This window comes from Pagrus major, chromosome 5 (genome assembly GCF_040436345.1).
Source record: "Pagrus major chromosome 5, Pma_NU_1.0".
Classification (NCBI taxonomy): domain Eukaryota; kingdom Metazoa; phylum Chordata; class Actinopteri; order Spariformes; family Sparidae; genus Pagrus; species Pagrus major.
In genome coordinates this window covers 6,917,852-6,940,390 of record NC_133219.1, presented here as the reverse complement: position 1 = coordinate 6,940,390, position 22,539 = coordinate 6,917,852, and the positions used below count along the sequence as shown (strand labels likewise).

General features: G+C 43.3%; 1 protein-coding gene across 1 annotated transcript in view; it reads left to right on the top strand.

Moving 5' to 3' along the window:
• lmx1bb (LIM homeobox transcription factor 1, beta b) overlaps window positions 1-22,539 on the top strand; it is a 51,683-nt gene continuing 29,144 nt past the window's right edge. The window contains exons 1-2 of the mRNA XM_073466884.1: window positions 1-139; window positions 613-799. Of these exons, the coding sequence (XP_073322985.1) occupies window positions 1-139; window positions 613-799 (326 nt within the window). The remainder of the gene's footprint in view (window positions 140-612; window positions 800-22,539) is intronic.

Here is a 22,539-nt window from a genome sequence, read left to right as displayed (position 1 = left end):
ATGGATATTGCAACAGGTCTGGTGTCACTGGAGCGCCTCTCCGCGGGAGAACAGTCCGAGACGTGCATCATGCTGGACGGCATAAAAATCGAAGATCATCCCCTGCGATCGGGACAGGCCACGCTGGGAGTCATGCTCGGTGAGTCCTCTTCTGTTACTCTATAAATCAGCAAATTACCGTTGAACCGCGAGCACAGGTCAGACACCAGACTCTTATCCCCTGTCTGGATGCCATTACTGTGAATGCATGCCCACCGCTGCTTTGTTTCCTGACGCATACAGGATCATGAAAACCGAGAAAAAGTTCACCTTTACGCGCGCAAATGGATAAAAAAATATGAGAATTGATGTTGGAAAATGTGGTTTTATTCTCATGTGATTGTGAAGAAAATCCATCCTGAGCGACCCAGACACGTAACGGCTGTATGAGTGATGTAATCTGCAGGCCGAGTTGGGGAGAAAATATCAAATTCATCCACTAAAACCAAGCTTTTTATTTGATTTAACGCCACGCACGTTAATTGATTTCTTGAAGCACTCGGAGCGCAGGCCTTCACAGGTTTTTTTTGCAGCCCCTTGTTCAGGCCTTCTCTCTCCTTCCCCTTTTTCCAGGGTCTGACTGTCATCATCCATCCGTGTGTGAAGGATGCCAGCGTCCCATCTCCGACCGCTTCTTGATGAGGGTCAACGACTCCTCATGGCACGAGGAGTGTTTGCAGTGCACCGTGTGTCAACAGCCCCTCACCACCAGCTGTTACTTCAGAGAAAGGAAACTTTACTGCAAACACGACTACCAGCAGTAAGCACGAATTTTCTCTGCTCTCCTCAGGTTGCTTTGGTTGGTGTGCACTGATTTTTTTTAAAGACATTGTGGTGTCTTTGGCCGGCGTGGAGGCCTCCGTGTTTGTCTCAGAAATACAGAGAAAAGTCGCTCACATGGCGTGAATTATTATTATATTTAATTCACGCACAAGAAATATCTACCATCATGGCGGTTTGGCACACATTAACCTGTTGTCGTTGCTCCTTCTGCAGAAGAATGACGTTGATTTGCTTCCTATGAAATGATAAAAATAAACGAAAGAGCAACAGGAGCAAGTGGAATTAAATATGAGCTGTGGTAATGAATCAGAGGAATGGAAAGGGGACGCTCATATTTGCGGTCATGTTCGCTTCATTAATGTCACAGTGGCCCACGATTTTTTTCCACATTTGGTCTCTGAACAAAAAGATGTGCAGGCCCGAGAATGTGCAGGCGGAGGTTTTTATTATTACTCTCGATCTCTGTCATTTATTTCCTGGTTTGCATCGCGTGGCCTGTCCCCATCACCACCAGCCGCTTCACATGCATTCAAAATATGTAAAAGTACATTTCAGTGGGGGTTTCTTCACAGAGCCCACAGCGCAGTGTAGATGTATTTTCCCATCAGCTCATGATCTTTTATTTTGAAAATCGGATGCCTTAAATTTACCATTTAAAATAAATAAATAAAATGAGCGTTATTTATTTGACCCGTAAAAGGTTATCATGTTTTTTTTCACTCATATTCTTATTATTTAATTTCAAGTTATTTTTATTCTATTTAATTTCAGGCTGTTTAATTTTACTGCGTTGATAAGAGATTTTTTTTTAACCATTTCACGGATTTAATAATAATAAAAAAATCTATCTGCGCTTTTTATACCGTACCTGCGAGCTACACACGCGATAACGTCAATTTAGATTAGAATGAAAACGCGCGCACACCCCAACAACACAGCCACAGTTTTAAAAGCGTTAATGGTTTAGTGTTAAATTGTAAATTTCACAGTTTGAAAACACGGTAAAAAAAAAAAAGTGACTTGTTTAAATGCTGGAGTGTGTTTACAGCTGCAGACTAATGTGATTCAATCCAGATTGTTAATTTGATACTTTGCTCTGTTAAATTTAAAGCAACACAATAAATAAAAAACGGCATGATAAATATTTTATTTACTAAAAATAAAAATGGTAGTATAAATTATAACAATAATAATAGGCTATAAGAATTTCCCCATTGTGTTTATTGCTTTGAAAGTGAATCACATTAAAGTTTTACTTTCTAAATCCAGTCTGACAGGAAGTAGAATGTCAGCCATCAGCTCTTGAGCAAAATAAATTAGTAAATTGAATTATTAAATTATCACATAAAAGCAGCAGATCTGTGCTGAGGTAAATATTGAGAGGAGAAGCAACAACAATGCTGAGGGGTTGCTGTTTGGCCCTGGGAGGACCCCGGGGTGCCCTGTGTGTGTTTCTCATCGCATGAGCGCTTTTCATGCTTGTCACTAAATTTTCAGCTTTTTGTGCGCGGCCTTTTTAACAATTCTACTTCGATTACCGGGACATTATGGCTCTCTGCTAGACACCTTTGCGAGGCAACAAAGAGTTACATGTATTGCCATGTGTGCCATTCATCCAGCTTTGTGACAGGAGTGTAGTCGGCTGATAACAATAGCAAATTCATAGCAGTAACTATGGGAGACCGGAGTCACGGCGTCACGGCTCAGAGGTGGCTGGAAACTGAGACAGCCCAGCCGGGAGAAGGATCTCTTTCTCCTGCTTCTTCTTCTTCTTCTTGTCCACTTGTAGTTTTTTTTTTCTTTTTCGGTGTGCGTGAATAGAAGAAGTCAGACATAAACACACAGAGACAAGATCTGTTTTGCTTCCGAATAATGCTCCTTCCTGGCATTTTGTTTCTGCTGTGCTTCTGAAGTACCATATTTGGTGTCTATCTGACCGTTTCCCCTCTTTCTTCTGCTACGTTGAGCTTGTGTGGCAAATCCGACCGACCCAGCCAAACACAACAACCTGCTGGGCGACGTCCTGCTCTCACACGCTGTTATTCATCACATCTTTTAATTCTTCACCCACCTTTTTTTATTTATTTTTTTGCTCCTCCCTCCCAGGTTAAAAACTAGCTGGAGGGTCCGTCCATCACACAGACCATCTCCTTTTTTTTTTTCTTGTTTATTCCATTTTCATTGATGGGATACTTAAAGATGTAATTGGCACCTTTTTGACTTTTATGACACCCATTTAAGATGCATTTGTCAGCCCACAAACTGCTTTGGGCTGTGAGGAGAGCTCCTCGCCTTACAGAGGTCTCCGTGCCTAATTACATTCCTACAGCAACTGATTCATGCCCCGTAATCAGCTCTCACTTGCTATAATAAATCAAGGAATTGGCAAGCAGTCCTTTTTGGCACCTTTGGAACAGGTTTAAGTGCAGACGGGGGAAAACAATTGTGTACTGTGTTATTAAAACTCCCACCAACACTGTTCAACACATCTCGCTCCATACAGCGCAGTTATATAGTAACAAGATTGGATTTTATTAGCCATTATCCCATATGTTTGCCTCTTTTTATGCTATGCAGCTGACCTGCGTCCTCGTCTCGATTCTAGGTGAATCCGTAATATTTTTGACGGTTCGAGAAAAAAAATCAAATGCACAGATGTGAAGTATAATTTCCAGAGGGGGAAATAAAATGAAATATATCCTAGAAGAGACTAAACATGATAATGCGGTGCTGCCTTTCGCAAGAATATTTCAGAGCAAGTTTGATAAAAAGAATTGAAGGAAAAAACGCAGAGCTGTCAGTTGGACAGCAGCCATCGCCGTAGAGGAGGAACAAGCTTGAACGAGAGGGGCGGTATGTAAAAGGTAGAGTGGAATTACACCACCCCGAGAGAGTTTGTTGTGCCCCGGTGTTTGGAGGTCAATTATACATCATTAGAAAGAGGGAGATCTTTTCCCCAGGGAGACCTTTCCTCTAACCAAGCAGATGCTTTGAAGGGAGCCGTGTAATAAGGCCTATCACTGACCCGAGTGTTGGACAACACCCCTGTAATGGACTGCCTTGTTAGAAAACTGCCAATGGGCTCCATCCACAAAACATAACATTAACTATATTACACACCATGCTGCCGACTTTTTGGGTCGTGCTGCTGATGCATAAAAAACATTCCAGTGTGGATTTTTTTTCCCCCCTTTCTGCTCTATAAAGTTTTACTGTCTAGCAAAATGTTATTTTAGAATGTTTCATTTGTAACTCGTCCAAATACGTACAGATTTTTTTCCAAATTATCTAATTTGCGTGCTGTAAGCAAAAATGAAATTTAGGTCACGGTGCTATGAGTTGTAGAAAAACAGAGCAGTGATGAAGCCATAAAAGCCGAGCTCCGGGAACCTGTCTCACCTCCCATGTATGCTGGACGATCCCCCGGTGTGCTGAGAGCTGCTTTTTAGAACTGTTTGGAGTGCCCTCCTGTGAAATTGTTGTTTTTTAATTAGCTGTGCTTGGGACGCTGCGGCAGTGTGTGTGTGTGTGTGTGCCGGAGGAGAGATGCTGACGGCTGGGTTTCTGTGTTAGCTCACAGAGTGTGTGTTTTACTCACTCTAGGACACTCCCGCGTGGCCTGGCACTTTGTGAACACTCATATGCACTACAGGAAAAAGAAAAAAAATAACTAGGATGTACTTTGTGTTGTCAACCCAGCTGGGTAGTTTTGCAGTTAATTAAAGAGTGTCTTCAATCCTGCTGAGGTATTTCAGCAGCAGCTCTGATCTGTGGGTGCATGCTCCTTTTGTGCAGGAACTTTCAGCTATACTTTCTTTCTTTTTTTTATTTTTATTCTCCCTAAAAAGGATAAAAACGCATCTTTAGCCACTGCTCTTGGGTAAATAAAAGTGGACCTCTACAGAGAGACAAATCTAATGTTAGAAACACTAAGCCAGATAATATTGCTTCAGCTTGCTGGGATTTTTTAGTGCTCGGCAAGGAGCTAGCTGAAGCTGGCCCCGTTCCTCTGTAAGGAAGTATTGGGTTTTATGTCAACATGGCTCGGCCTGTCCCTGCAGCATACTAGGATGCATCATCTGTCATCTCATGGTTTGCTAACTGCCCCCCTCCCAACGCATTTAGACCCATTAAATAAAGGACCTGTTGGAGCTGTATTTATTTGCATCACTAGCTACATCTTGGACTGTTTTTTGCTCTTTCCGGTTCCCACAAATAGCTCCTTGAGTGATAAATATTTAATTTAAGCATATCGTTTTACAAGAACTCTTGTGTATATATAATAGTGCTGCTATAAATTTTTACACCGACTATATCTATAAAGGCCTCAGCAGTCTGCTGTTTGAATGTTTTTTGTGATGCCGTCAGTAAATCTTAAGTATTATTTTATGAAATCAGGTGATTTCACTTTCTACTCTGTTTTACTACAAATGAGTGGGCGCAGAGTGTTTGTGTGTTTGTGTGTGTAGATGGAGGATGGGGGGTATTAAGCATACTGGTGTGTATGTGTACGTAGCAGCAGTTGGAACACAAAGCACTTTGCAGGACGCTATGGGAAGCCACAGAGGCTCAGCCACGGTAATGCCCATCACCACTTTAGAGGCCAGACTGGTGGCGAGGGATGTGGAGCGAGGTCTCTGTGGCTTTGTGTGGGGGAGCTGGAGTGCAGGGGAGGAGAAGGATCTGCGGAGGGATCTGCCTGGTGTGCTCACATTACACTGGATGATAGCAGAGGGGTGCAGAGGAACTCAAGCATGCAATTTGTTGGTAGCCACAATTTAACCTCATCTCCTAAAGCCGGCTGTTAGGCAGCCAGTGGGACATGTCAGTCAATCGGGAATGCTAATCAGTGACGGTGGAGAGAGAAAGCCTCTGCTCGGCAACGTCCTGATTTTCATTACTGGCTCCGAGTCCTCGGGCCTTCAGGTTTATTTTCACAGCATGACAACTCTTCATAACAAAAAGGAAGGCTACCACAAACCATTAAATGCAATTTACAAATTAGATTTTGGCTAAATCTGCAAAATACCGTTATAGGCTTCTTAAAGTAGGCAGCCGAGGAATACACACACTCAGCAAATGTTTTCGATTTCAATTTGCCAGATTACATGTTTAAATCAGAGGAATGAAGCGTTTTTACGTGGCTGTGCTGAAATAATTCATTTCAAATATCATTTATGGTGTGTCAGCGAAAGTGTAGCGTTTAAAAAAATTATCTCCCAGCATTTTTAATTACATTTCACACATGTTTTGTCTCATTATGCTTCCATAGTTTGGAGGTGGCCCGCACTTGTTTCTCCGGGCAGCCTGGTCGAACGTGCATGAGAAATTGAGACATGGCCTCTGCTGCTGGCTCGAAGTATCGCTGCTGGCCCCAACTGTGTATATGTGATCCCACTCTGGAATGTTTTTCCAACACGTAGGCTTTTCACAGATACACTAGAGAGGACTGGCATCATAGTGGCAAGTGCTGCATTCAGACTGTTGTGTGCCCAAGGCTTACTCTCACACTCACGTCACACATTCTAGCTCTACATGGGAATGGGCAGAGCAGTGTGTTTGTCTACATACACCCCAGGTTTTTGAGAGGGTGTGGGCGCATGTGTATGTGTGTGTACACTTGCTTCCTCTCTCTGCTCCTTTCTTTCTTTGTCTCTAATCTAAGCTCCTCGCACTGCCTCACATTCACTCTGTGTAGTTTAAAGATACATTTCAGCACCTCATCGTAGCTGCTGCACGTCCAGATTTCAGCAGTATAGATTTTTGTACATGCGGGAAAACACGTTTCTTTGTCTTTTTTTTTTTTTTTTACCCCTTTTAATCTTCATCAAATGAGATTAGCCCCCAAATACCGGTATTCCTGCCCAAAGTGACTGACAGAGATTTGCACTTTTATCATTAAGTGTGACACTAAGCTGGTCGGAGCTTTGTCTTGAATGGAGGGTCTGACGGAAACGGGGGCTCCTAATCCTTTTATTTGTGTCAGGCCCAGAAAGGGGGAAGAATGGGGCCGGGGTGGGATGGGGCTGCAGAATGCCACGGCCCTTAGTCCCCTCCAGACCCGGCCTCCACAGCCAAGTGAGCATGAGACTCATCTTATGTGGTCTATGCACTCGAGCGGACGCATACACACTCATGCGCACACAGGCACACATTTGTGCATCTACAGTATGTTGAAATGTTTGCTCAAGCACATGCACACGGTCATAGATACACTGCCTCATGTACACGTGCATATGTTCACCTACTTCTGCGTCCAATCACACAGTCATTTTTCGAGTGTGTACCTGCTCACAGCGGAGCATGCATCGGTCTGTGAGTGCATGGATTGCGGTAGCGGGAGGTTCAATCTAGGATGAGATTAATAAAGTTTGCCGGTTCCCTGGTCGAGGTCCAACGCTAGGCTTTTGTCTGCGGCTCACATCGGGTTGTGGGGCTTCAGCTCCTTTTGTGTGTGCACCCTTGTGGTAATCCATCTCCAGCGGGAGTCCCCTGGGGCACTTTATTTACTCATTCAACTGTTTGGAAGTCTGTTAGACTGCAGATCAGATGCAGTGAAACCAATGTGATTACTTTAACCAGCACTTCCAGATTCCTGCCCAGCATCTCCTCTCACCCTGAGCTGGTGTGCTCTGCAGGTGGGAGGGAAGGTCCACACTGCAGTGTTTCCCACAGGTGGAGAATTTACTGGTGACAGTGCGACGTGTGACGGCGAAGTTCAATAATTAACTAGTCAAATAAAGGTTTATCAATAACTCTTTTTGGCCTATAAGGTGCCGGGTGATGTACAGTTATGGTGTTTACCCTACCACAGTGGCAGGAGGGGGGGGGTCGGGACGGCTTTTCTTGGCTCTGGGCTCTTCAGTTCAGGGATCTGGAGGTCTCAACCTCCAGATCAAGGAGGTTGAGACCTCAACTCAAAATCAAACTCAACTCAAAAATCCGGACCTGAAGTCATTGAGATGGCCAGAGTTATTCATTAATCACGTCATTTTAAAAAATGACTTTCTGATTTTTTAGGAATTGTTCATTTTTTTAACTATTACTTTAGCAAAATATATCTGCCCATTCTCACTCCAAACATATCAAATACAGCCGCTTAGTCTGTGGCCTACATTTCTATGTTTGACGCTATAGAGGGATAACCTCTAGCATCAATTCTTGAAGCAAATTTGGTCTTTTTCTAAACCTAACCAATTAGATTTGGTACGTAAACCTAATCAAACTGTGTCATTTTCACGTTTATATCAGTCCGAAAGTCATACTATGTTAAAATACATGAACTGTTTGTCAGCAAGCTTTATTTTGAAGGTATAACCAGATGTTGAATATTACGTATTACTGTTAACGTGGCTTTGGAGCCCTTCACGTGCAAACTGAAGCTAGAGGGGTAGGTAGATCGTCTTGAAGCTTAAGGCCTCTGACCAAATTGCCAAATTTGACGAGTTGGGACAGAGAGCGTGTTGAATATTTACATATAATGTAAACAACATACTTCAAATAACCTCTACAACCAGTTCATTTCTGATACAACTTAGTATTGGGTAACTTTCTGGTTTTTATTTTATGTTCGAAAATGACACATTTTCTCTAGGTGTCAGATAATTTATAACACCATGGTGATGAATGCTGGTTGGAGGGGCTCCCTGGGAATTTTTGCCTTTGGCCCCAACAGACTCTAGAACTGAAACTGCACATACCGACAACAAAGTACAGGATGTTATGTTCTGATTTGACAGCGGTTGAGTTACATCACGTTTTCACCGATTCATCTGAGTTCCATTTTTGCTGTCCGGCGGCAGGTCTGCGCTCCACAGTGTCACCCGGCGTCTGTCAAGACTCGCTGACATAGTTTTGTGGTTCCATTCTGTTCATACTACACTGAACCTAGGTGGTGTATGGGAACCGAAGCTACAGAAATCAACTTTTAGGTAGACTGATTTATTGCGCTCTACTCAATGCATGAGTTGACGTTGTGAATCAATCAGCCCACCTTAAATTTGACAACTTTGATCATGAAGGTCTACAGATCTGTGTGCATAATGAAATCACAATTGTGCATTTTGATTGAAAAAAGAGTGAGAATTAATATTTTATCTACCCGAGCGGACTTCATACTATTAGGCTGTAAAAATGGGGTAAAATGGTCGACCCTTGCTCACGCTCACCGCTGAATTCAGGAGATTAACAGGAGAAATTACCAGTCGGGGTAGTGCAGTGGGAGAAAGGGTTAATAAAAGGGGACTCCCTGAGTGTTGGCAGGTATGGGACTTTTGTCTACCTGGCGGGGGGTTGCCCATGTACGTGAACCTGCACTGACTCATCCCTCTCTGTCTGTCCTGTTTACCGGCCTGCTTCAAGGGCCCGTCCAATATTCTCTGTTATGAAAATTCTGCATTAGTTATTGAACCTCCTGTGCCCACACACTGTAGAGCTGACTTGATTCTTTTATTATCCTTGTTTGTTTGAGTTTGTTATTTCCCCCCCTTGCATCTCAAAAATACAAGTTCCAAATTTGGTGGCTGGCATTTGTCAGGTCTCTCTCACAGCAGATCATAATTCAGCACCATAGCAAGTGTGGTGTCACAGTGTAAAAACTAACATCTATGTTTTATTGCAAACAATGAGATGGATTTGGTTATCCATCCATCAACATAAACCCAGAGCTATGTATTTGGGGCTAACCCTCATGTTAAACCGTTGCAGGCTGTCAGGCTCTCTGAATTTACTCTCCGTCTCTTCCCCTGGTGTGGCTGGGGAATATGGCTGAAATCAGCTGCCAGGACCGGCATCTACGGCGTGAGCTCCCTAAACTCGCTGTTTAGGACCAGCCGCTGATTGGTGATGGCTGTCTTGGCAAGAAAAACAACCCTGTATGAAAACAGTGCAGATTGGGTTTCTATGCGTCTGACTCACTCCCGTCCTCTCTGACCGGCCCCCCCACAGCAGGCCAGCATGATTTGTGCATGAGGTCCCGTGACCCATGGAAGCTTCAAAAAGCAGCGAGGGGAAATATTTGGATGATCCTGATGGGGGAGTGGAGACGTGGGAGGGAGGCAGAGATGATGGGGGCTTGGTTAGAGCGGGGCTAAGCAGTGTAAGGCAATGCAGATGTGGAGAATCTGCAGTGCAGCCCGTGATGACAGGGGAGTGTGTGCGTGGAGGAGATGAGTGCCCATCTTGGACTCTTACCCATACACCCACCACCACCACCACCAACATTGTAATCGTCTCTGAGGACAGCTGTAACACAGACATTATGTCCTGCATAAAAAAGGTGGCAAACAGTAGAAGAAACTGTGCACAGGGGGTTGGAAAGGGTTGCAATAGAAGAGGCATTTAATCATCAGGTACCATGCCATGATACTGATCGTCTGTACCTCACCCCCCTGCTGTACACCCCCGATCCCTTCTCCTCTCTCTTACCTTTCCTCTGCTGGCTGGATATTAATATTTCCCAGAAAGCTTCCACAATACGTCTTCTCGGGAAATTCCACGACTCCTGAACGCTGCAAAATGATCTGGTGTCTCTGAAAGGGATGGATAAGGGGATAAAACATAAAGATTTTTCAAAGTGTTTTCTGTGCTTATGTGATTTCATAGTGCTCTCTGGATGGAGATTTCTATCCGGTTGCCTTGATAAGAAAAATGTGTTGCTGCAGGTGAAGGCTGAGTTGTTTGCTCTATTCATCTAAATTTTCTCCTCTAGCTGATAGTATTTTTTGATTCAACCTCATGGCCTCATAGCACATTATTTATGCAGAGAGTCTGCCTCTGGGGCCAGTTCAATGGAAACCCCACTGAACAGAAATAGCTGTAGTAGGCTGAGGCTTGATGCAAACCCAAACTCAGCATTTAGAAAATCAAAGCTGTGGTCTGAGGCTACCTCAATCATTCTTTGGCTTCTATGCCTGTCGCTGCCTCCTCCTGAGAGTGGGTGGGTTGACTGACCCCCAGGGTGTCTGTCTGCCTTAACGTTGGCCCTGCAGGCCCGGCCTCACAGGGGAGCGCCAGCCCCGGGCCGGAGTCGTGCTCTGAAACCAGAGCTCCAAAGTTGTGTTGTGATCCCAGCTGGAGAGACAGCTCTGGCTCTGAGCGGAGCCCTCTCGCAGCGTGCAGCCGGGGTCACCGGTGGCCTCTCAACCTTCATCACTCCACTGTGCTCCTGCGAAAGCACCGACTCGGACTGCATTATTTATTGAACCGCAGTCTTCGCTTCTTCTAAGACTCGCAACAAATATCAGAGAAGTGAAGTTTTGATGAGGTCATGTTATCAATTACATCTGGCTCGGGAGGTTAAACTACACAAAATGTTGGTTATGCCTAAGCAATTTTCGAGATGAATGTTTCGCATGACTTATGCTGTCAGTAATAGCACTCTGTCAGTGAAAACACAACGACAGCGTCATCTGTTATGTCTATGTTGGACAGTCTCACTTTTGCACTTTAATCTGTAAAGTAACCAGAAAATCTGGGTTCGGGAAAACTGAGTGTTTGTGGTGTGAATGTGTCTTCATGTCTGTGTTTTCACAGTTTCTTACTCCAGCATGTTTATCTCCTGGTATCTTATAGGTTCCAGCTTAGCTTTTATTTAATCAGGTTTTTCGCATTCCTGTGTGAACGCGCTCGCATGTGTGTGTTGCGTGCCCCTTTGTGTGTGTGTGTGTGTGTGTGTGTGTGTTTGAATTTGGTCTGTCACTCGGCCAAGCATTGGACATGCTGTTGGCAGGCGACACAGTCTGTGGATTCTCCTCTTGGTCGTGCTGCTCTGGAGGCTGAGAGCGGTGCGTGCCACCCAAACCACCAGCCACCCCCCCCCACCCCCACCCCCCCCCTCTATCATCAGCAGACCGGCCCGCTCCCTGCTCTCCTTGCTCTCCTTTTCCTGGGCCCCAGAGCCTGGGCTGTGGCCTGTGGATGAGTGCTACATCCTGGCTGTCAGCACAGGGGTTAGCTGGGGATTGGCCTGTGGTGGAAGTGCAGTATCTGGCCCTGTCTGTCAGCTCCTCGTTCCACTTCCTCCCGCCCCTCAGCGCACGCTGCAGTCAGTGGCACAAACACACGCCGGCCGAGCTGCGACTGACTCACATCTCTGGCTTGAAAATGAAAGGATCGCCCTCAGAATAGGCATATTCATAGCCATGCCAATGAAAAGGGGCTGTTTAAAACCCTTAAGTGCTCGGGTGTTGTGTTTTTAAACAGACCACGAAAGCTTTGACAGACGGTTTACTATTTCACCCTGTATTTCATTTCAGGTAGTTTAACTGTCACTCTCTGACTTCCGAGGAACGACCACTCACCCACAGTGTGTATTTGCATACAGTTACAGCTCCCATGCAACCTTTTTTTTATTTTGGATGACCCATTCTCATTTATTAGACTGTTGATTTTACAAAATGTCAGTCTTATTACATTTTTATCCTCCGAGATTCTGGTTTTGTGTACATACATGAAACCTGTGTGCGGACCACATTATCTGATACACACAGGTACATACATGCTTACACACACATCTGTCGTGCACATGCTCGCAGACAGGCTTACACATGTCGAAGGATTTGCGACTATAATCAGATTAATTGGTCCATCTCTCCTTGGAAACATCACATATACACATGAAGGCCTCTGGTAGCGTTCAGCTGGATGCTGCTTACACTAACCAGAGGCCAGGCAGCAGGCGCAGGGTCGGCCGGGTCACAGCACGCTCTCTGGCATCAGCATCTCCTTATGGCTTACATGTTAGAAAAATTATTACAGCCTCGTTCGCTCTGACAGAGGAGGAATTTCTATGTGCTCCTCCTGAGAGTTCCGGTGTATTTAAGCCGCTTTAGTTAAATTTGACACAGAGACACTCTTTTCGCCACACAACGTAAACACGAGAGTTGGTGTTGCTTGGCAGAAGCTGCTGCCTCTTCAAAGGAAGCGGCAAAACACGCTTGGCCTTTGCGATGAATATTATAAGTGCATTAACCATAATCCTTATTAACATTCTCCAAGCTGCATGCAGGTTCAGAGCCGCAAACGTATGTTTTTCTTGTTGCCCACAAGTATGTCTATGTGAGGGACTATCTACACACATGCTGCCATTCATGATTTTATTATAGGTTTGAGCCTCACCACAACTTGTAGACAGGAACGAGTTCTGCTGCCTGTCTTCCTGTCTCCTTTTTAAATTGTCTGATCTCTTCTTGACTACTTATACTTCTGTTTGTCTGTATGTTAGTAGTATTATGTGTTGAGTCTTTATTAAGGGTCATGTAATGGTGCATCAGTGATTTTTCAACCAGGGATTCTTATACACATGTGGTGCGTCTGCCGCTGTCAGGTGTAGCCAAAGTCATTTGATAAAATAGAAATTACGAATGGTTTAAGAAATGAAAAAATATATCCACATATTGAGTCAGCGACTATAATTGAACACCACATTTTGCAACTAAGAGTGCATGGAAACTAATGGCCGAGAGGTTGAAACAGTTGCAGCTAAAAGTAAGACTGTCGAATCTGTTGTTCTATAAATGTCAGAAAAAGATAAGGAATGTCGATCCATGTTTCTCAAAGCGTCAGACGACGTCCTCAAATATCTTGTTTTGTCCACAACCCAAAGATATTCAGTTTATTGTCATGGAGGAGCAAAGAAACTATACAATATTCACATTTAAGAAGCTGGAATCAGATAATTTTCTTCTTAAGCCGATTAATAAATTATCAGAATATTTAATTAACAGTTGACATTAATCGTTGCAGCTCCAGCTAAAACCAACATATGAATACTCAAAAATGCTAACGGACAAATGGCTGAAACGCCCAGCCTCTGCTACTCCAAGTGGTGGCAGGAACTTAAGCAAACCAACCTAAACATTAACAGTTCAATAGTATGAAACAATTGTTGTAATATCCACTATTATGTTCACTTTTGTTAAGAATTGACTGATATGGTTTTTTCAAAGCCGATACCAATTATTAGCAATGAAGGAGACAGATAAACGACTTTTGGAAACGATACACACTTACAGTGAAATATTAAATCTTGTGCATCAAAATCTACAATAACCAGTGAACGATTGCCAATAAGTACAATTTACTCAAGTACCGTACTTATGTACTCTTTTGAGGTTTCTGTTTCTGTTACTTTATGCTTCCACTGCACTACATTTATTTTGAAACTTCAGTTACTGGTTACTTTGCAGATTCATAAAATACTGAGTGTTGATGGGCTATTACCTGTGACACGTAGCCAATCAGATAGTGTTGTGGGCGGGACACTGAGTGAAACCACAGAGTGTTGACAACAGACAGAAGAAGGAACCAAAGCATTGCATTTTCAAATTAACTGATTGTATCACAAAAAACACTGTAATAATCAATTCAAAGCACATTTAGAACATGAGGTCAATCAAAATGTACTTGAGTTCATCTGATTGCTGTGTGAGTGCATCTGACAAAAAAAAAGTTTGGGAACCAGTAGTTTAAGGAGGGGAAACATGATATTTATGCTCTCAAACTAACTCCCTCCTAAAAATAATGGCAGAAGAATGATTGTATGAATTTTGTTTAGAGTTGTTTATTTTATCCATCTCTAAATAGCAGTGAGTTGTGGTCTACCAAATCAGCAAAAATCAGATAGTGTTAGGTAAGCTGTCAATCACGAAAAGACCGAATTAACATTCACATACTTGCTTGTGATTGTCCAAATACACAGTCCGCCTGCTCTGCCTCATGTGGTAAACCCGGCGCTGCTGGCACTTAAGACGAGCGAAACAACCCATAAAAGCGTATTTTGCAAATACAGTTTGACCCAGCTCTGGTTTTTTCACACATTCTGGCGCTAATAAGCTCTGACACACCCTAAACAACCACCCTCTCAAAGAGCACGTCGAGTGTGGAGCGGCGGTTTGGTGTCCAGGGGAAGCCTGTGGTTCTGGAGCCAGAGAAGGAGTCGTGCCCCGCCGTCCCACAGAGATGACAGGAAGATAAGAAAGAGAGGTGGCCTCTCCGCACAAAAACATCCCACCAGGAACTAACTTAACCTGGGGGAGACGTGGAGGGCTGCAGGACTCTTGTCAGAATCTATCCTCACTGGAAGGAAATACACACAGAAAATCACTGTTTCTGGGAGCGTTAGACATCCAGTAGCCTTCAGAATCGGCTGTTAGATGTTCTTGTGGTGTCACAAATATCCATATCGAGTTTATACTACAACAGCATGCCTCTGTATGTCACAACTTTGGCTTTGTGACATGGTTTCTCCTAACCAACAGCCACAGAAATAAAGGAGGGGTGGGGGGCTAAGTACAAGCGACAGACTCTTGGCAGACACAGCCCCTGCAGCTACAGTATAGCTTAGAAAACCGCTTATAGTTTGCAATATTTGAGAAGGCGAAGTGAAAAGTTAGCCATTTCTCTCAGACGATGCGTAATGAGGGAACCGTAGGGAAGGAGAAACAGCGAGCGGTTTGTGGAAGCGGCACTAACACAGGGATCAGCAGCATTAAAAGAGATTTACACCCCGAGCTCTTAAACAGTTTTCTTTTGCTCAATGGTTCCTCTTTTACAGATATTTCAAGGAAGTAATAAACTGCACTGACAAGCGTTCGAGTGGCTCTGAAACATCCCTCATGGGCAACAGAGCTCCATCACTTGTATCACGGTGCCTCGGCTCCGGATCGTTATTCCTGTGCGAGTCAGCCTGTTTCTCTCTGTTAGCAGCATTTGGCCTCTCCTGGATATTACCATCAGCTTGTTGTTGTTTATATCAAAGAAATGTTGCGCAACTAACTCTAATACATCAGGCACTATGTTCTCCCAAAGGGTAAGTCGGTTCAGCATTTATCTTGTAGCGAGCGGTGCTGTTGCCGTGTGGTTTAGGCCGTCAGACTGTTTTTCCTGACGGTTAAGTTCTTTTGAAGCTGTCTGCATGGTCCAGAATGAGGCCCTGCACAGTGTAAGATGTCATACTCCCACTGTGCTGACCAACATGCTCTGTGGGCCTTGATGTGCCCATAACATTTAATGGTACTTTGGCAAATGCTAATGGAAACTCTTACTTTGCCTAGCAATCACATTTCATTCCCTTCTCTCTGGTTTCTCTCTTTCTTTTATTTACCATAATTATTCATTTGCCTCTTTGATATACTTAGGTATGAAAGAAGAGCGGAAAGAATATGCATTATCTGCTAATTATTAAGATTAAGACTGGGATAAATAAACCAGAACGAAAGGGAACATTTGTCTCGAGTCAGGCACGGTTCCCTGCGTTCTGCTACCCCACAGGGTGGATGTTTGTCTCGCTGGGATAGCAGAACATCACAGAGTGTCCCTTTGGATGTGGAGCTGGGACCAGGGTTGGCGAGGTCCTCGAGAGGAGGAGGAGGAGGAGGAGAGGGGTGGGTCATGCCGTGGCATGTCTCAGTGTGGGATGAGGAAACATCTCGACCTCGCACAGGTTCAAGAAGAAACAGCCTGCTTCTGATTAGTGACTCTGATCCACAGTGATAAACAATTCCTGTGGTCTCCTGCTCACAGAAACATCACTGGCAGCGACTGAGCGTTCACGGGTGGTTTGGGTGTTTGTATGTATGCTCAGACATGCAGGGTTTGAGAGTGTGCTTGAGAATATATCCAAAAATCATCAGTATCTCACAAAAAATAGCATTAATTCTGATTTATCTGGTCAAACATGGACCCCAGTTGTATTTGTGCAAGCTTGAAATAGAATAATGTGATGTTCTTATGTTCTAGAGTGACACCAGAGTTGTAATTTGCAAGCCAAAACATGAGGGTTTGTGGTGATTTTATTAACTTACGTACTAACTTAGTCACACAGACACATGCTTAAAGTCCCCCTCCAGTCAAAATGTGTTTTTCTTTGTGTTCCTACAGTTAAATGTTTGAGCCCCGCTGTGGAGAATGATGATGTTTGACAGGAGAAGGCTGTTTTTTACATTCGTATGATAAATTTGTACATTTTCTCTGTGCTCATCTGATTTTAAAGGAGAAGTTCACCCAAAAATGAAAATTCAGTCATTATCTACTCACCATCATTCAGATAGGAAAGTGGAAGTGAAGTTTCATAGTCCACAAAACATTTCTGGAGCTTCACAGCTAAACAGTGTTGCAGCATTCTCCTAGATAACTGAATTAGCTGGGGACTTCTTTTAAAACGTTAAACATCTTAAAATGGCTCTGCACAGCTCGCCCGGCGTAATAAGTCTATGAAAGGCCTGTATTGATGTGAAAAAACATAATTTACACCATTTTTTAAATTGAAATCTTCACTTTAGCTGCTAAGCTAGAAGTGCTAGCATGCATGCAAGTGGATGCATTAGCTCAACAACATGTCAAGGCTGTAAATAACATCTTTTTAAATCAATGTGGGATCTCTGGGTTTCCAGCGACTTGGATTACACTGTACCAGCTGTATGGAGCCTGTTTTTTCAGTTGCTTTTTTACATTTTAAATCAAGTCCCCAGCTACTTCAGTAGGTTTAGCAGAATGCTGCAACGCTGTTTTGCTGGGAAGCTCCAGAAATGTTTTGTGGACTACAAAACTTCACCTGACTCTCCATCCATGAGTAGATACTGACAGAATTTTCATTTTTGGGTAACCTTCTCCTTTAAGAGGCGGGGCCTACGAGCATGATTAGTGACATCACAAATAGTTCGGAGCCTAACCTGGTCCAATATTTAGCTTACACAAGTGTGATGTGGAAAGTCGAAGCCTTCAGTGCATAAACACTGAGAATATGTACAATGAAGTAGGAGACATCCAGCATGTTCATAGATTCTAGACTTAATTGTAATAAGGAAAAAGATTTTAAGAATTTTAACAGGAAAGAAGACATAAGAAACATATCTGAAGTCAATTATTAGCCAAAGTAGAGCGTTTTATACATCATTAAACATGTCTGGAGGGGATCTTTAAATAGCAGAATAGATTAAAAAGATTAAAAAAACAGACATGCATGATATCACTCCAAAGCCCATAACAGTCCAGACCCACAACCCGAGGGTGATGGAGGAGTTTTAAAACTTTTCAGTCAGAGTCTGTTGTCCTCTTTGCCCTCGCTGGTAACTGGCAAGTTTATCTGTTGCTGCACTTCCGCGCAGATGCCTGGCATCGAGCCTCGAGGTGATAAAAACGTCTTCAGAAGGTAAGTGTTTATGGTGAGGATCCATAAGGTTAGCAGGATCAAAGCTCTGTTGAAAGGGCATTAAGCAAAGAAACAGGAATAATAAACAAAACAGCCAGTTAGTCATACAATCCGATTTATGACATCTAGAAAACCATGTCAGGGAGAGGCTGGCTGTTTTTTATGGCTGTAAGGAAAAACAGCCTCCAAGTCCGAAAAAACAGGCCAGTTAAGTCAAAAGAACAATAGCAGCGAGGGAGGGGAGGGAGGCATTTGAGATTTCACACCACAAATATACAGCAGATCTTTTTTTGGCACTTAATATTGCTCTTGTGTTATTTTCTCCCTCTTGTAGAGGATGAAAATCGTGTTTGACTTTTTTTTCGTTCTCTGTGAATTTCTGGGTTTGTGGGGGAAATGCTCAGCAGCCCTCTGTCTGTCTCACAAGGAAAAAGTATTTCAGCGTCAGACAAGAGCCTTGTGTATGGCTCAGCTTGGCTTCTCTCTGGCGCTCGTCGACCGGGAACGGCTGATTGAGTTGACTGTTTTAGCTGTGTATGTTCACAAATGCCCCCTGAATCCCCCCACCCCAACAGGGCCAGATTACACTGAGGGCAAAGGTAATAAATACATTTCACTTTTTAGACCTCAGGGAACTTAAAACGTTTGTTTTTGTTTTCTTTTCTTGTGTTTTCACGCTGAAATCAGGTTTTAGGAGTTAGTCTGTAGGAGTGGGAGTGTGCACACCACCCGGGACCTGCCATTCCCGTCCTGTCCAGTCATTTGCTCCAGGCTACAGCTTTAAGTGGGAATTATTACTTGGGAGATAAGTATGGAGATAAGGCAGTCCTTGCCTGCAAGATGTATGAGGTGTGTCGACACTGGGAGAGGTGCACCTGACCTGGAAATGAATGGTGTGAAGGTGCAAGTGCAGCGCATGAACCTCCTTTTTCACCCTGTCTTGTAAGCTCATGGCCGCAGATCATTACACAGATATTAGAAGGGGCATATGGGGATTATTGGATTTTATCAACTGTTAAGATTAAAATATCTATATCTAAGAAGGGGGGGTTGAACTGTTTGTTTCACTTTCTCTCACGTATAGACGTCAGGCGTCCTCGACTCAGAGGGAACAATACTGGTACAACTCGATTCACCATTAATAACTACAATAAGGAAAGAATTTAAGACAGTGGGCCAAATATAAACACCTAATACGTAATTGATGCTGCAACTAGTGATTATTTTTCTGACCACTTAATCTGCCAATTATTTTTGCAATTAATCTTTAAAATGTTGTGAAAAAAATTCTGATCACAATTTCCCAAAACATCTCAAAATTGCTTCTTTTGTCCAAACAACAGTCCAAAACCCAAAGACTCTTCATGTACTGCCATAAATGACAAAGAAAAGCAAAAAAAATCCTTGCGTTTTCAAAGCAACAATTTTTCTTGAAAAATGACTAATTGTTGCAGTTGTAATGTTTTTCTATTGTGGCACGAAAGCTGTTACTGTAAGGGACCATATGAAATGTATTGTATATACCCTTGCCTTGACTGCAAGGCCCCTGTAATACCTCACAATAATACAACAGTATTGGTTCATCTCCAGTTGCTAAAATAAGCAGATAATAAATTAAGATGGTGTGCCATAACCTTAACATTTAGTCTGCTGATTATTTTTGCAGGTAATTGCTTGCTCTTTATAAAGTCAAAAATGTAAGAGAAATGCTCAAAAAAAATTTTTCCCAGAGCCCAGCATGATGTCGTAAAATTGCCAAAACCCAAAGACTCTTCATTTACTGTCATATATGACAAAGAAAAGCAGCAAATCTTCACATTAAAGAAGCTGGAACCAGACAATGTTCGACATTTCTGCTTGAAAAACATAAATCAGGTATGAAAATAGTTGGCGTATTAATTTTCTTAATTTTTTTTCAATTGACTAAATGTTGAAGGTTTTATAATTAATCTGCAAGGGAACATAAATGATCAAATGAAATGTTAATCTTGGGTAAGAAAAAAATCCAAAGCTCCCCCCTGCTCTCCCTAAAAAAGTCACAGCAGAATCCATTCAGCAAAAAAAACAATGATTCATTTATTAAACGATAAATTTTCAACTATAATCGCCAACTATTTTGATAATCAGTTTATCAGTCTGAGTCATTTCTAAGAAAAAAAAAACTGATTTCAGCTTCCAAATGTGAATATTTCCTGGTTTCTTTCCTCGTCTGTGACAATAAACTGAATTATCTTTGGGTTGTGGACAAAACAAGACATTTGACGATGTCGTCTTGGGCTTCGGAAACACTGATCGACATTTTTTTACCGTATTCTCACATTTGTAGACCAAATCAACAGTGTACATAATCGTTAGTTCCCTTCCTAAATGCTTTATTAGTTTACTTTTGAACATTTAGCATCTTTAGCTGCACTAAATGCAAATGGAATTCAGTGCTCTTGTCTAAAAACTGTTAAATAATGAAATCTGAATCATGAAATTGCTGTAAATTATGAACAAAAGCACAATAAAGGAATTGGAGATTTCTTTTTGTTTTCAGAACAGAAAATTGATTAGGTGGCTGCTCCTCTAAGGTGTGTGGGAGAAACATTCCTCCTGCTTGGTATGTTAATTCACAGCTCCGGGGCCTGTACCAGCCTTCGGTCGGTCTTTGAAGTAGCTCCTCGCGTTGACGTCTCCCCATCAGCCGAACTTGTGGCCTCTTTGCATTTTTATTTATTTGACAATCCCTCGCATGTAAAAGATGATAAAGTTGACACGTTACAGGCAGCCGTCGGTTTTGCACGTTGAGCAGAGCGCTTTGTTCAGCAACACCCAAACAAATTTCATGACACTTACATGCCAAAGGAGTTTGCTCATTGGACGGCTGCCAAGACGCTAAAAAGAAGCCAGACCAGATCATTATGATCTTACAGTGTCAGTGAAGCAAAGTACCTACAGGATCATTCTGTATTTACTTATCTCGATCGCTTCTTTCATTTACAAATCTCTTCAATCCGTTTTTTAAAACTTGCACATTATTGGTGGTTAGCTACCTGGAACATTTCCTCTCATCTGCCAGTATTGCTTTTTTTTTTCTTCTTCTTCCTCTTCTTCTTTTCTAAAGCTCTCCACTAAGAGTCATTGTCAGGCAGCCAGCTAATGTCCAAAAAGGTCACCCGCTGTTATGATTGAAGCGAGCACTGGTGGTTTGACCCACCACACAAAGTGGAGTTATAGGTGGCCGGTCAGCTTGTCAGTCAGGTTGGGTGGTTTTTTAATCATTTCATCTTTGCTGGGGGGCTCTCCAGAGACCCCTGCAACGTTTAGCAGTCTGCGGCTCAGGACCCCGGGGCTCGTCTAAGCCCTGCCTGTATCCGTGCTGCCATTATTAGCTCTGCTCTCCAGAGCACACCGCTCATCTCTCCCCTGAGAGGGCGGCTGAGAAATGAAGCGCGCTGGCTGGGCGCGGCAGCGGAGGGCCAATAGCCCGACATGGAACAGTAATTACTCCATTGATATTCCTCACACAATAACACTGTCATCTCTCATTTGCATAACCCCGCTCGGCTCGCCACAGCAGATGAATGCATATGATCTTGTCAAGAGGCTGCAGGAGTTTCGATGGTGTATGAGTGGAGGGGTTTTTCACCTCCTTCTAGGTGCCACTTTTGTTTCAAACACGCAGGATAAACTGTTTGATTATGATTAAATTAGCAGAATGAAAGAGGAAACCACCTTTCATATGTTCTCTATATACTTTCCGGCTCAGCTGTCTTTGTGGTATTAGAACATAAACAACAAGATGGAGAGAGGAGGCTGCGGTGTATCAGGTTTGTAACCGTGTGTGTGCATGTGTGAGTCTGCCTGAGAGAATGAGAGTGTGTTGAGGGGGTGGGGTGTCAGCGGATGTCATAGGGCCCTGTCTCAGTCCTTGGTTAATGGCCATTGGTCATAGGCTGTCTCCCCTTTATTTCTTTTGCTCTCCTGCTCTATCCTTCCAGGTCTCCCACTGGAGCAGCGCCCTCAGGCACCGCATCATTTATTGCTGTCAGGAGTCACAGGGGAGAGGAGGGGGAAGAGGAGAGGGGGGGGAGTGCAGGAGGAGGGGAGACAGGGAGAAGATGTGCTGCAGAGAGAAGCCAATGGAGGCGATGGGGAGAGGCAGGCACGCTAGACTGTCAAATCTCAGCCGTTGAATATTTAATGGAGCCTGGAGTGTTTATTTAGTTAGCCTGTCGATTTTTACCGCTCTGTCAATAGCGGCTCCCGTGTAGCCTGCTGATGATCTTTAGTGTCTCTTCCCCCAGGAGAGGCCAGGCACTAAATGCAATTATGGATTTTCCTGCACCGCAATGTGTTTGATATTTTTACTGATCTAATTTGCAATCTGGTAGTTTATTGTTTGGCATTTTAGTGGCGCTCAAGTGGCGAGGCAAATTTGATTTCCCCTCATAATTCTTTATAACTTCATTAATGCTGTTAGCACATTGGCACAGATCTTAAATAAAGCTCGAGAATCATCGCATGGATGAATGCATTCCTCATTTTATTGTCTCCATGCCCCATTCTTTTTACTGATTCTGGTT